Source organism: Coregonus clupeaformis, chromosome 21, assembly GCF_020615455.1.
Source record: "Coregonus clupeaformis isolate EN_2021a chromosome 21, ASM2061545v1, whole genome shotgun sequence".
Classification (NCBI taxonomy): Eukaryota; Metazoa; Chordata; class Actinopteri; order Salmoniformes; family Salmonidae; genus Coregonus; species Coregonus clupeaformis.
This window is the reverse complement of record NC_059212.1, coordinates 19,276,318-19,289,560: the sequence shown is the minus strand read 5'-3', so window position 1 is coordinate 19,289,560 and position 13,243 is coordinate 19,276,318. Positions and strand designations below refer to the sequence as shown.

At 41.8% G+C, this 13,243-nt stretch overlaps 1 protein-coding gene across 1 annotated transcript in view; it reads right to left on the bottom strand.

The window, feature by feature from the left end:
• Positions 1 to 1,279: 1,279 nt before the first annotated feature.
• LOC121535019 (serine/threonine-protein kinase N2-like) overlaps positions 1,280 to 13,243 on the bottom strand; it is a 57,004-nt gene continuing 45,040 nt past the window's right edge. The window contains exons 16-22 of the mRNA XM_041841681.2: positions 8,515 to 8,691; positions 7,824 to 7,886; positions 7,549 to 7,625; positions 6,773 to 6,915; positions 6,421 to 6,528; positions 6,243 to 6,323; positions 1,280 to 3,445 (exon numbers count right to left, since the gene is read on the bottom strand). Coding sequence (XP_041697615.2) covers positions 3,242 to 3,445; positions 6,243 to 6,323; positions 6,421 to 6,528; positions 6,773 to 6,915; positions 7,549 to 7,625; positions 7,824 to 7,886; positions 8,515 to 8,691 — 853 coding nt within the window. The 3' untranslated portion in view covers positions 1,280 to 3,241. The remainder of the gene's footprint in view (positions 3,446 to 6,242; positions 6,324 to 6,420; positions 6,529 to 6,772; positions 6,916 to 7,548; positions 7,626 to 7,823; positions 7,887 to 8,514; positions 8,692 to 13,243) is intronic.

Here is a 13,243-nt window from a genome sequence, read left to right as displayed (position 1 = left end):
GTCCACCAGAGGTGTTGCCAGAGAATTGAATGTTCATTTCTCTTCCATAAGCTACCTCCAATGTCGTTTTAGAGAATTTGGCAGTACATCCAACCGGCCTCACAACCGCAGACCACATGTAACCACACCAACCCAGGACCTCCACATCCGGCTTCTTCACCTGCGGGATTGTCTGAGGGGGAGGGGGGCTGCTGAGGAGTATTTCTATCTAATAAAGCCCCTTTGTGGGAAAAAATTAATTCTGATTGGCTGGTCCTGGCTGCCAAGTGGGTGGGCCTATGCCCTCCCAGGCCCACCCATGGCTGCACCCCTGCCCAGCCGTGTGAAATCCATAGATTAGGGCCTAATTTATTTATTTAAATTGACTGATTTCCTTATATGAACTGTAAGTCAGTAAAATCCTTGAAATGTTTGATATTTTTTGTTCAGTATAATTCCATGCTATTTCTCAAAAGCCAGCTCCAGCTTGGTCTGAGTCGTAAGCCTCGTTTATACCTGGCATTAACATGCATCCTTTGTCCTGATTTTGTCCACATTCTGATTGTGCCCATATATTCAGAAATATGTCAACACATGGTGGGAGCCTATTAAAATGTGCCTCATATTCGTCCTCTGACGATTTCCTGGTTCATCCCTGTATGCAAATTATTTAACAGTTATTCTTTCAAAATATTTATTTTAAGCGATATTGACGCCATAAGTGTTGCCACCTGTCAATGATTTTAAAAGACAGAATAATGATGTAAAAGGTTTCACTGTCCAGAACAGTCTACACTTGTAAGATATCAAGGCACAATGCGTGCCTGACTACCTCCTGGGGTGGTCAGGAAGAGCACAATCTGATCAAAATGCGTCTTTTAATCACCTACACCTGTCTAAAAATGTGGGCACAATCAGAATGAGGACAAGATCAGGACAAAGGATGCATGTTAGAACCAGGTATAAAGGGGGCTATAGAGAATGAGAGGCCTCTAGTGGCCAAAAGGCTGTTTTAGCATGGGCAGCGCCATTTTAACGTAGTCACCTGCGTGGAGATTCCTATGGGTTGTAGCCTGAATGGCGCTGCCGTCTGCTGTCACAGACGCTATAATGGCACAGATATAAAGATGAGTCTCTCTATGGTCTGAATTCAGTAAGATATATATACTCTGGGTCATGGATGGACAGTGGACTGCCATAGTATGTTGATGGCCAGTTCTATTGGGGAGATTCTCAAAGCAAAGACAGCAATTTTGTAAGTGATGTGCTGACACCAATAGAATACAATATGCAAAGGAAGTAGCACCACTCTAACAATGTTTAATTTGTGCATTCATGATAGGCGACATACGACGACTGCAAAATGCTTCTTTACACCAGGTTCAACAGTCTTGTGTAACTTCAATGTCGTGTACCATAAAGAAAGCTTGTCTGTCTTTGTAACATGCTCAAACAGCCCCCCCAAAACTGTACAATCTATTTTCATAATTACGCTAAACATAGATCATTAAAAAATATATTGATAAAATTAGTGCTTTCAGTTTAATTGTGTGTACATATATATAATATACCCTGCCCTCCCCTGTAGTGATTAATTTACATATTGTCTGCACAAACTGGCACTGAGTTTAGTTTACGCTCCAGAGTAGTTTCCCCTAGGATTAGGTTACCCTTCCCCAATCCTAACTTTAACCTAGAGGCAACTTCTCCCTACACATAGGTTCACTCTGTCATTATGGTTTCCATAGTCCCACTGTCAGGACTGGAGGGATGGGTTTTGGTAATCAGCTGTACTGTATCAGTCACTTCAGATCCATCATTTGACCAAGTCTAATCTTTGCAGGCTGTGAAATCTTCTGGCTCTTGTATCTTCTTCAGTTAAGAGAATGATTGCAGTATCAAAGTTGGGATCAATTCCATTTCAACTCAGTCAATTTAGGGAGTGAATGGAAATTCAACAGAAATACTAAATTCATTTTCTGATTCGATTGGAACTGACCAACTCTTTTAGAAATGCTAGAGGAATTGATTCTACACACAAGAGTAAAACATTGCTAGCTGAATGAATTGTTATCCCTCAAGAATGAGATCTGGGGCCGTATATATATCAAGGGTCTCAGAGTAAGAGTACTGATCTAGGATCAGGTCCCCTTGTCCATGTAAAAATATGTATTTTGATCCAAAAGGCAAAACGGATCCTAAATCGTCACTTTACTCCGAGACGCTTGATACATATGGCCACTGCTTTTTGGTGCTAGGAATCCACCAGAAGGAGCCATGTCAGATAGGTCTCCGTAGTGTGTGCTCCTTCCAAATGACCACGTTTAAAACAGTGCAGTCTCCTTTGACGTGTGGTATGCTGTGTAGTCTAGAAATGTTCTACCGCTTCAATTATACTGTATTTCAACAACCATACAGCACTACAAAAAGAAACATTACCCTTAAACAATACAGTTAAAGCTCATATAAAACTGACATGGTCACAGTACATGAGGGATTTAGTTTCTGTAATACCATGAGGACTAACACTGGACGCACTGCTTTTGTGTAATGATCATATGTTCAAAAAGAAAGCTTTTCTGGGCTCTATTCGTAGACATAGCTCTAAGCTTTGGTAGCAGAAACAGGAAGATTTTAAGGCATCTTTTAAAAAAGTGTGGGGAGAAACTAAAAAGGAGACCTTCCTTGGGTTTCAAGTGAAGAGGCAGTAGTAGTCAAGATGTTTGTTGTCTTTTACCTTAAGTGACGGTTCAGTGATAAAATGCTCAAAGCACTCATCATTCGTAACACAACATGGCAGACATGTTAACCCTTACAGAGAGATAAGTCATTTAGTTATGGCAGAGGGCTTGCGAAATGACTTGTTAAAAATACAGAGGAATAATATTCTGTACATGATCAAAAAAACGAACCGTGACATTGATTGTTATGTTGCCGGCATTTCCTTTGACAGAGTTCACTTGACAACATTCTCAGTGGTCAGACAATCGACACGACATGCGCTGGAGGCCTCCTTCCTCCTCTTTTTCCCAAAGTTTCTAAAGAGAAGCAAAATGTTCCTAATTTAGTTAAAAAATAAACCAGGGGGGTTCAGTTGTGGAGTTGGGTGGTGGTCTTTAAATGGCAGAGTGCCGTTTGTGCCCCTGTCTTGCGACGTTGGTTTGGAAAAGAGGCGTTAAAAAAATTGTAGACAGCGCTGACTGACTGTAGCTCACAATTGTGTGTTTGTTCAACGCGTTTTTGAGGAGGGAGAAGGGGGGGGCTAACACCAGTCTGCGATGTAGTCAAAGTCAGAGAACATGTCCTGCTCGTCCCCGCTGAGCGCCCTAGGTTCTCTGGGCGGGGTCAGGATGGGCGCTTCTGAGGTAAATTCGTCATCGAAGTTGCTGACATCGTTGGAGTCCTGGATGATCGGGACGAACGGAGGCTTAACCTTCTTGGCCAGTAGTCCGTTCCAATCCATATTCTGGTGGGGAGAGAGAAAATGGGTGAGGAAATAGTGAATTTATGTCAACTCTCAGGACAGACTTGTCCTGTATCATCTACCTCATGAGAAAAACCGTTTGCGTCAATAACCGAGATTAGGCAAGTCTAATGAACAGGAGCCTACATACAGTGGGGAAAAAAAGTATTTAGTCAGCCACCAATTGTGCAAGTTCTCCCACTTAAAAAGATGAGAGAGGCCTGTAATTTTCATCATAGGTACACGTCAACTATGCCAGACAAATTGAGGAAAAAAAATCCAGAAAATCACATTGTAGGATTTTTAATGAATTTATTTGCAAATTATGGGGGAAAATAAGTATTTGGTCACCTACAAACAAGCAAGATTTTTGGTTCTCACAGACCTGTAACTTATTCTTTAAGAGCCTCCTCTGTCCTCCACTCGTTACCTGTATTAATGGCACCTGTTTGAACTTGTTATCAGTATAAAAGACACCTGTCCACAACCTCAAACAGTCACACTCCAAACTCCACTATGGCCAAGACCAAAGAGCTGTCAAAGGACACCAGAAACAAAATTGTAGACCTGCACCAGGCTGGGAAGACTGAATCTGCAATAGGTAAGCAGCTTGGTTTGAAGAAATCAACTGTGGGAGCAATTATTAGGAAATGGAAGACATACAAGACCACTGATAATCTCCCTCGATCTGGGGCTCCACGCAAGATCTCACCCCGTGGGGTCAAATGATGTCAAGAACGGTGAGCAAAAATCCCAGAACCACACGGGGGGACCTAGTGAATGACCTGCAGAGAGCTGGGATCAAAGTAACAAAACCTACCATCAGTAACACACTACGCCGCCAGGGACTCAAATCCTGCAGTGCAAGACGTGTCCACCTGCTTAAGCCAGTACATGTCCAGGCCCGTCTGAATTTTGCTAGAGTGCATTTGGATGAACCAGAAGAGGATTGGGAGAATGTCATATGGTCAGATGAAACCAAAATATAACTTTTTGGTAAAACCTCAACTCGTCGTGTTTGGAGGACAAAGAATGCTGAGTTGCATCCAAAGAACACCATACATACTGTGAAGCATGGGGGTGGAAACATCATGCTTTGGGGCTGTTTTTCTGCAAAGGGACCAGGACGACTGATCCGTGTAAAGGAAAGAATGAATGGGGCCATGTATCGTGAGATTTTGTGTGAAAACCTCCTTCCATCAGCAAGGGCATTGAAGATGAAACGTGGCTGGGTCTTTCAGCATGACAATGATCCCAAACACACCGCCCGGGCAACGAAGAAGTGGCTTCGTAAGAAGCATTTCAAGGTCCTGGAGTGGCCTAGCCAGTCTCCAGATCTCAAACCCATAGAAAATCTTTGGAGGGAGTTGAAAGTCTGTGTTGCCCAGCAACAGCCCCAAAACATCACTGCTCTAGAGGAGATCTGCATGGAGGAATGGGCCAAAATACCAGCAACAGTGTGTGAAAACCTTGTGAAGACTTACAGAAAACGTTTGACCCGTGTCATTGCCAACAGAGGGTATATAACAAAGTATTGAAAAACTTTTGTTATTGACCAAATACTTATTTTCCACCATAATTTGCAAATAAATTCATTAAAAATCCTACAATGTGATTTTCTGGATTTTTTTTCCTCATTTTGTCTGTCCTAGTTGACGTGTACCTATGATGAAAATGACAGGCCTCTCTCATCTTTTTAAGTGGGAGAACTTGCACAATTGGTGGCTGACTAAATACTTTTTTTCCCCACTGTATGTAATTTTGTGGTATCCACATTGCCTAAAATTGTGGCTGTGTTGTTTTTATTTTTTATTTTTATTTAACCTTTATTTAACCAGGTTCATTTATAAATGCGACCTGGCCAAGATAAAGCAAAGCAGTGCGATAAAAACAACAACAACACAGAGTTACACATGGGATAAACAAAACGTACAGTCAATAACACAATAGAAAATCTATATACAGTGTGTGTGTAAGTTATGGAGGTAAGGCAATAAATAGGCCATAGTGCAAAATAATTACAATTTAGTTTTAACACTGGAGTGATAGATGTGCAGAAGAAGATGTGCAAATAGAGATACTGGGGTGCAAATTAGCAAAATAAATAACAATATGGGGATGAGGTAGTTGGGTGGGCTAATTACAGATGGGCTGTGTACAGGTGCAGTGATCGGTAAGCTGCTCTGACAACTGATGCTTAAAGTTAGTGAGGGAGATAAGAGTCTCCAGCTTCAGAGATTTTTGCAGTTCGTTCCAGTCATTAGCAGCAGAGAACTGGAAGGAATGGTGGCCAAAGGAGGTGTTGGCTTTGGGGATGACCAGTGAGATATACCTGCTGGAGCGCATACTACAGGTGGGTGTTGCTATGGTGACCAATGAGCTAAGATAAGGCAGGGATTTGCCTAGCAGTGATTTATAGATGACCTGGAGCCAGTGGGTTTGGCGACGAATATGTAGTGAGGGCCAGCCAACGAGAGCGTACAGGTCACAATGGTGGGTAGTATATGGGGCTTTGGTGACAAAACGGATGGCACTGTGATAAACTACATCCAATTTCCTGAGTAGAGTGTTGGAGGCTATTTTGAAAATGACATCGCCGAAGTCAAGGATCGGTAGGATAGTCAGTTTTACGAGGGCATGTTTGGCAGCATGAGTGAAGGAGGCTTTGTTGCGAAATAGGAAGCCGATTCTAGATTTAACTTTGGATTGGAGATGCTTAATGTGAGTCTGGAAGGAGAGTTTACGGTCTAACCAGACACCTAGGTATTAAATATGAGAAAGTAGAACATTCTTTCCTTACTCTGAAGAACAGATGTTTTTTTACTTCTTCTGCGTCTCGCTCTCCTGCCCCCAGACGTCTTTCTGGACTCCTCCTCAAAAGCTACAAACAAAAAGAGCATAACAAAGCAGAATAAACATCCAAGCTGTAATTCAATGACGCAATTTGAGGTTAGTTTATTAAGGGATCCAGAACCCACCCTTCTCATGATGGAGATAGCCTCCGTTGAGAGGAACCTTGGGTAGCGGACTTCATCGTTGACGATGCTGTCAAACACCTCCTCTTCATCATCCCCAGGGAAGGGAGACTGTGGGGCGGGCCAAAAAGATTTTTTCACATACAATCAATGATATATAATAGTTTTTTACATGGAATGTACTGACCAGACCGTCTATGTATATAATGTTAGAAAGGTCATGACAAATATTATAATCTTGTCATTTCAATGCCAATATTCTAAAATATTCTGTTCTCAGAGCTGACAAAGTACTGACCAGTCATAACACTGAGTAGGTATCCATATGACAGGTGAGAAGTTGAGACCAACTAACCTCTCCAACAAGCATCTCAAAGATGAGGACCCCCAGACCCCACCAGTCCACGGCACGCGTGTACGACGTCTCCGTCAGAACCTCGGGGGCCAGGAACTCTGGCGTGCCACAGAACGTACTGGTGCGGTCCCTGAACCCCATTCCTGCCAGAATACACATAACCATATTTAGTACAGAAACTTTACACCCAGACATGTACATTATTATTATAATATATATTTTGGGGTACTTTTCTACCCCTTTTTCGTGATATCCAATTGGTAGTTACAGTCTTGTCCCATTGCTGTAACTCTCATACGGACTCAGGAGAGGCGAAGGTCGAGAGCCATGCATCCTCCGAAACACGACCCCGCCAAGCCGCACTGCTTCTTGCCACACTGCTCCCTTAACCCGGGAAGCCAGCCGCACCAATGTGTCAGAGGAAACACCATACAGCTGGCGACCGAAGTCAGCGTGCATGCGCTTGGCCGCCACAAGGAGTCGCTAGAGCGAGATGGGACAAGGACATCCCAGCCGGCCAAACCCTCCCCTAACCCGGACGACGCTGGGCCAATTGTGCGCCGCCTCATGGGTCTCCTGGTCGCGGCCTTTGACCGCTGTGCCACTCGGGAGGCACCAGGTATGTACATTTGACACCCACATAAGTTTCAGATCAGCAGAGACCTTAGATAGAGTTAAGGTTTTGACTGAGTCAGATTTAGGTTATTATACATTTATTTTACATTCAATGGTGTTGGAAAAGTGACATTAAGTTGAGGTTGTTTTGTCCCACTTACCCTCTTTGCAAAGGCCAAAGTCAGCGATTTTTACATAGCCCTCAGTGTCCAAGAGCAGATTGTCAAGCTTCAGATCTCTGAAAGTAAAACAAAATCAATCAATCAAATTGTATTTATAAAGCCCTTTTTACATCAGCAGATGTCACAAAGTACTATACAGAAACCCAGCCTAAAACCCCAAACAGCAAGTAATGCAGATGTAGAAGCACGAGTATCACCATCAATTTATGTTATATCTGAGCATATATTCATCCAGTGAATGGAATTATGCTTACCTGTACACAATCTTATGTTCATGTAAAAACTGTAATCCCAATACGACACAAGCGGCATAAAATCTACGAAAGAGAATAAAAAAAACAATAGCTGGATTAGTTGGAGGAGAGAATCCACTTTCTAATATGATGTAGGTTACAAGTGAATACAAGACACTGGATATGGAGGTGAGCACTTAAGACACTCAAAGCCAATTGCACCAGTATTATTGGTGAGGGGGCTCCTGAAAATAATCTATGCAGTAGCAAAAGCGTCAGTGCTCACAAAGCAAGTGAGCCTTTATACCACAAAAAAATAAAAGACTGCATTTTGTATTATTTTTTACAAATGCAAGTCATGATTTTATGGCTTGCTTTGCATAAAATGTGTATATTGAGTAGGGCATACAGTAGCAAAAACCTTTGCAAAAGGAAAACGAAAATCAGTGTTCTTATTGAACAAATCCAGGTAGTTCCTCCCTGTTTCGCACTGCATCAAAACGTTTTCTGCCTAATGAACAGGGCGGCAGGTAGCCAAGCGGTTAAGAGCGTCGGGCCAGTAACCAAAAGATTAAAGACCAACTAGGTGAAACATCTGACAATGTGCCCTTGAGCAAGGCACTGAACCCTAATTGCTCCTGTAAGTCGCTCTGAAAAAGAGCATCTGCTAAATTACTAAAATGTAAATGAAAAGGACCCTGGTGTCACTCACATGGCCCTGGGCTCGGAGAAGACGTCAGCGTGGATGTGCATCATCAGATCTCCTCCGGCTGCGTACTCCATGACGAAGCACACGTGCTCCTGCGTCTGGAAGCAGGCGAAGAGGTTGACCAGGAACGGATGGCGCACGCTGTTCACCGTCTCAAAGATACGTTTCTCACACATCAGACTAGTGGGGGAAGACAGAGAAACAAAGATGTAAGCCCCTGATACCCGAGCAAGGCTCTTCTTAGATTACAAAAGGAATTCAATGCTACTCAAATCCCACGTGTAAATCAATTCCTGAAATGAAAATATATAATACGCTTTTATCCAAAGCGACCTACAGTCATGTGTGCATACATTTGTTACGTTTAGGTGCACCCAGGAATCGAACCCACTATCCTGGCGTTGAAAGAGCCATGCTCTACCAACTGAGCTACAGAGGACCAGAAAAGAAATCAGCCCAAACTCGTAGTTAGAAAGCTAAGCTAATATCCCCAGGTGGAAAACAACAAACTGTTATAGGAGCAATATGTAGAAATCACTCTGCGACTACATGGTTGCTAAAATTCTAATATATTTGTGAGGACGCATTGAATTTCTGACATTCTTTGAAGGCTGTTAAAAAATACCTTAGGGTCCTGTATGTAGTAACACAAGGAAACATACTGTACATCCGACTATCCATAAAAAAAATCACGCAATGCCTTTATGAGCCTTCAACTTTACATTTATACCTACTCTTCGTGGACAGACAAAACTGTACTTTAACCCTATTGATTACTACTGATCATTATTGTAATGATGTCATGTCATAGTATTGTGAGGACAGAGGTAGAGTTACGAGATAAGTGGTTTGGGGTCATGAAGTCTACATTCCATTATGTCAAGGTAGATTAGTGATGTTTAGGATAGCATGAGTGATGGGCAGGATAGTGACTTGGGGTAAAGAGTGATGAACATCAAAGACAGGGAGTGCCCATGGAAACTTACCAGATGTATGCCAGGAAGAGGGGAATAGAAGGTATATAAGGTAGAGTGTTTCCTTTGTTCAAGTTAGTTCAACTGACGAAGGGCAAAGCCATGTCTGTTTGTTAGATGAACCCACGAGCTCGTGATCCAATAAATACTTGGTATAAAAACTCCACAGAATGTCTAAGTAAATTCTTGCATCTTGAACTTCTCAATACCAGAAACTCATCATAACAGATTGGCGTCTTCACGAACAGGATACAGTCTACAGCTCAACTAACAGGTAAGCAGACTTTCATTTTTTTGATTATGTCAAAATCTGCTTATCTGTGGTAAAGCTGAACTGTAATGAACGTTTAAAATTCAATATTTTTAAAGGGGGACGATGAGTTGTATTGAGTTATGTAATGAGATGTAAGGAGTTAATTAAATTTGACGATAATAGGGTGCTATTATTCTAAACAGAGTTTGGTCTGAGTAAAGGACCAAACACAAAACAGAAGTAGTAGAATGGGTTTTAACAACATTGGGTGTAGGCTCTTTTATTATGATAAGTTAGATTTGTGTCCTAAAGTAAGATAGATGGGTTATGTCAGTCCCGTGACGACAGGATAGACATCTTTAAGATGCGAGGTTCGAGTCCTCAGCGATAAACGTCTTTGGTAGACGAACGTAGAAAGATGCGAGGTTCGAGTCCTCAGAGAGATAAACGTCCTTGGTAGACGAACGTAGAAAGGTCAGAGGTTCAAGTCCTCAACATGACGAGATTATGCAGTGTACGACATTATAAAATAGAATCCTTGGTATAGGTTCGAGGCCTTTGATGTGAAAGAATCATCATAAAGTTCATAAAATAGGTTTAAGGCCTTTGATGTGAAAGAATCATCATAAAGTTTATAAAATACTTTGGTGCGAAAGAATCATCATACAGTGTTAGTCGGGAAGAGGTTCAAGGCCTCAACCGTGTTATACAAGCCCTGTGACAATAAGTCCTGTGGATGAATTACTCAAAATGGCCAGGAGATGGAGCCAATGTAATGTAACATATTGAATACTAGCACCAAAATGGCAGAAATAAGCAAATGACATTTTAATACAGATGGGGATTTTATGTAAAGTATTTAATTACTAATATTGCATGCAAGGTGTGGCATGGAGATTGACGTTATTTTAGAGAGCAATTTAGGCTATATTTTCTGGACAGGCAGAGCAGTGTCCGGGAAATTACAGTCTATTTTATTTTTATTTTTTGGTTCCGCTGGGGAAATGTTTGTAGAGATTTGGGTCGATTAAGAATGGTTAAAAACACTACGAAGGGCTTATTTGAGGTCAGTATCTAGAAGTTTCTAATGTTCTATAAGGAGTTATGACGATTTGGAAATGGTAATGACAAAATCATAATTAGAGTGCCATGTCTGTATTAAACTTGCTCACCCAAACGTAGACGTACGTAATGGGTGGGAAAGTCATTCATATGGGTTTTCTAAGTTTATACCGTTGTTGGATCATGTGATAGTGGAATAAACTGACAATAAGTAATGTTGTTTTAGACGTAATGTATAATATAGTACAAAGCCAATATAGGGTTCAATTGAACTAATTATCATGGTAGAGCTAACGTAGTAAAGTGATGGAACTTCATTTTGTATCAGAGGGTAAGATGAGAAATCATTGTAATGGCGCTATTTGTGGAATTTATTTATCATTTCAATGGCATGGAGTAACAATCTGCATTTCTGAGTGTAAATTTCACTGCTGATGTGTTGTTGATTGAATGGGTACGACAGAGTATTTGGTTTGGTGATGTTGAATGTATGATTTGAAGCGTGTGTGGTTTAAATAGCAGGACACTTGTAGCTCGGTTAGTGGAGAATGGTGCTTGCAACGCCAGGGTTGTGTGTTAGATTCCCAAGGGGGGCTAGTGTAAGTATAAAAAATGTATGAGCTCACTAATTGTGGGTCGCTCGGGATAGGAGTGTCTGCTAAATGACTAAAATGTAAAAATGTTAACGGGTATGGAGAGAAGAGTGCGTGGTAGTAATTTTTTGGGGCATTGAATAAGGTTTTGCTAGATTAAACGAGTGAGAATGGTGGAATATGTCTATAAATAAATTGGATCGTGATAAATAGATCATTTCAATATATGATGGTAAACTACAGCAGGTGTTTGGTGTTACTTGTAGCCTACTTAGAAAGGATAGTTGACTAGATCTCATTCATTCTGATAAAGGCGGAGTGATGGTTTCAGTGTGTGGCTATGATCTTAGTTGATTACAGGGAAATTTGAATGTAGTTTAGGACGCACAGAAAAGCGAATGTCTTATATTCATGGGAAGTGAAGCAAGGGAACTAAGACAATTATAGAAATATTTTTTTTTAAACTAGGGATAATGGAGCTTTGTTAGAAGTATTATGGACATACAGTGGGGGAAAAAAGTATTTAGTCAGCCACCAATTGTGCAAGTTCTCCCACTTAAAAAGATGAGAGAGGCCTGTAATTTTCATCATAGGTACACGTCAACTATGACAGACAAATTGGAAAATAAGTATTTGGTCACCTACAAACAAGCAAGATTTCTGGCTCTCACAGACCTGTAACAACTTATTTAAGAGGCTCCTCTGTCCTCCACTCGTTACCTGTATTAATGGCACCTGTTTGAACTTGTTATCAGTATAAAAGACACCTGTCCACAACCTCAAACAGTCACACTCCAAACTCCACTATGGCCAAGACCAAAGAGCTGTCAAAGGACACCAGAAAGAAAATTGTAGACCTGCACCAGGCTGGGAAGACTGAATCTGCAATAGGTAAGCAGCTTGGTTTGAAGAAATCAACTGTGGGAGCAATTATTAGGAAATGGAAGACATACAAGACCACAGATAATCTCCCTCGATCTGGGGCTCCACGCAAGATATCACCCCGTGGGGTCAAAATGATCACAAGAACGGTGAGCAAAAATCCCAGAACCACACAGGGGGACCTAGTGAATGACCTGCAGAGAGCTGGGACCAAAGTAACAAAGCCTACCATCAGTAACACACTACGCCGCCAGGGGACTCAAATCCTGCAGTGCCAGACGTGTCCCCCTGCTTAAGCCAGTACATGTCCAGGCCCGTCTGAAGTTTGCTAGAGCGCATTTGGATGATCCAGAAGAGGATTGGGAGAATGTCATATGGTCAGATGAAACCAAAATATAACTTTTTGGTAAAAACTCAACTCGTCGTGTTTGGAGGACAAAGAATGCTGAGTTGCATCCAAAGAACACCATACCTACTGTGAAGCATGGGGGTGGAAACATCATGCTTTGGGGCTGTTTTTCTGCAAAGGGACCAGGACGACTGATCCGTGTAAAGGAAAGAATGAATGGGGCCATGTATCGTGAGATTTTGAGTGAAAACCTCCTTCCATCAGCAAGGGCATTGAAGATGAAACGTGGCTGGGTCTTTCAGCATGACAATGATCCCAAACACACCGCCCGGGCAACGAAGGAGTGGCTTCGTAAGAAGCATTTTAAGGTCCTGGAGTGGCCTAGCCAGTCTCCAGATCTCAACCCCATAGAACATCTTTGGAGGGAGTTGAAAGTCTGTGTTGTCCAGCGACAGCCCCAAAACATCACTGCTCTAGAGGAGATCTGCATGGAGGAATGGGCCAAAATACCAGCAACAGTGTGTGAAAACCTTGTGAAGACTTACAGAAAACATTTGACCTGTGTCATTGCCAACAAAGGGTATATAGCAAAGTATTGAGATTTTTTGTTATTGACCAA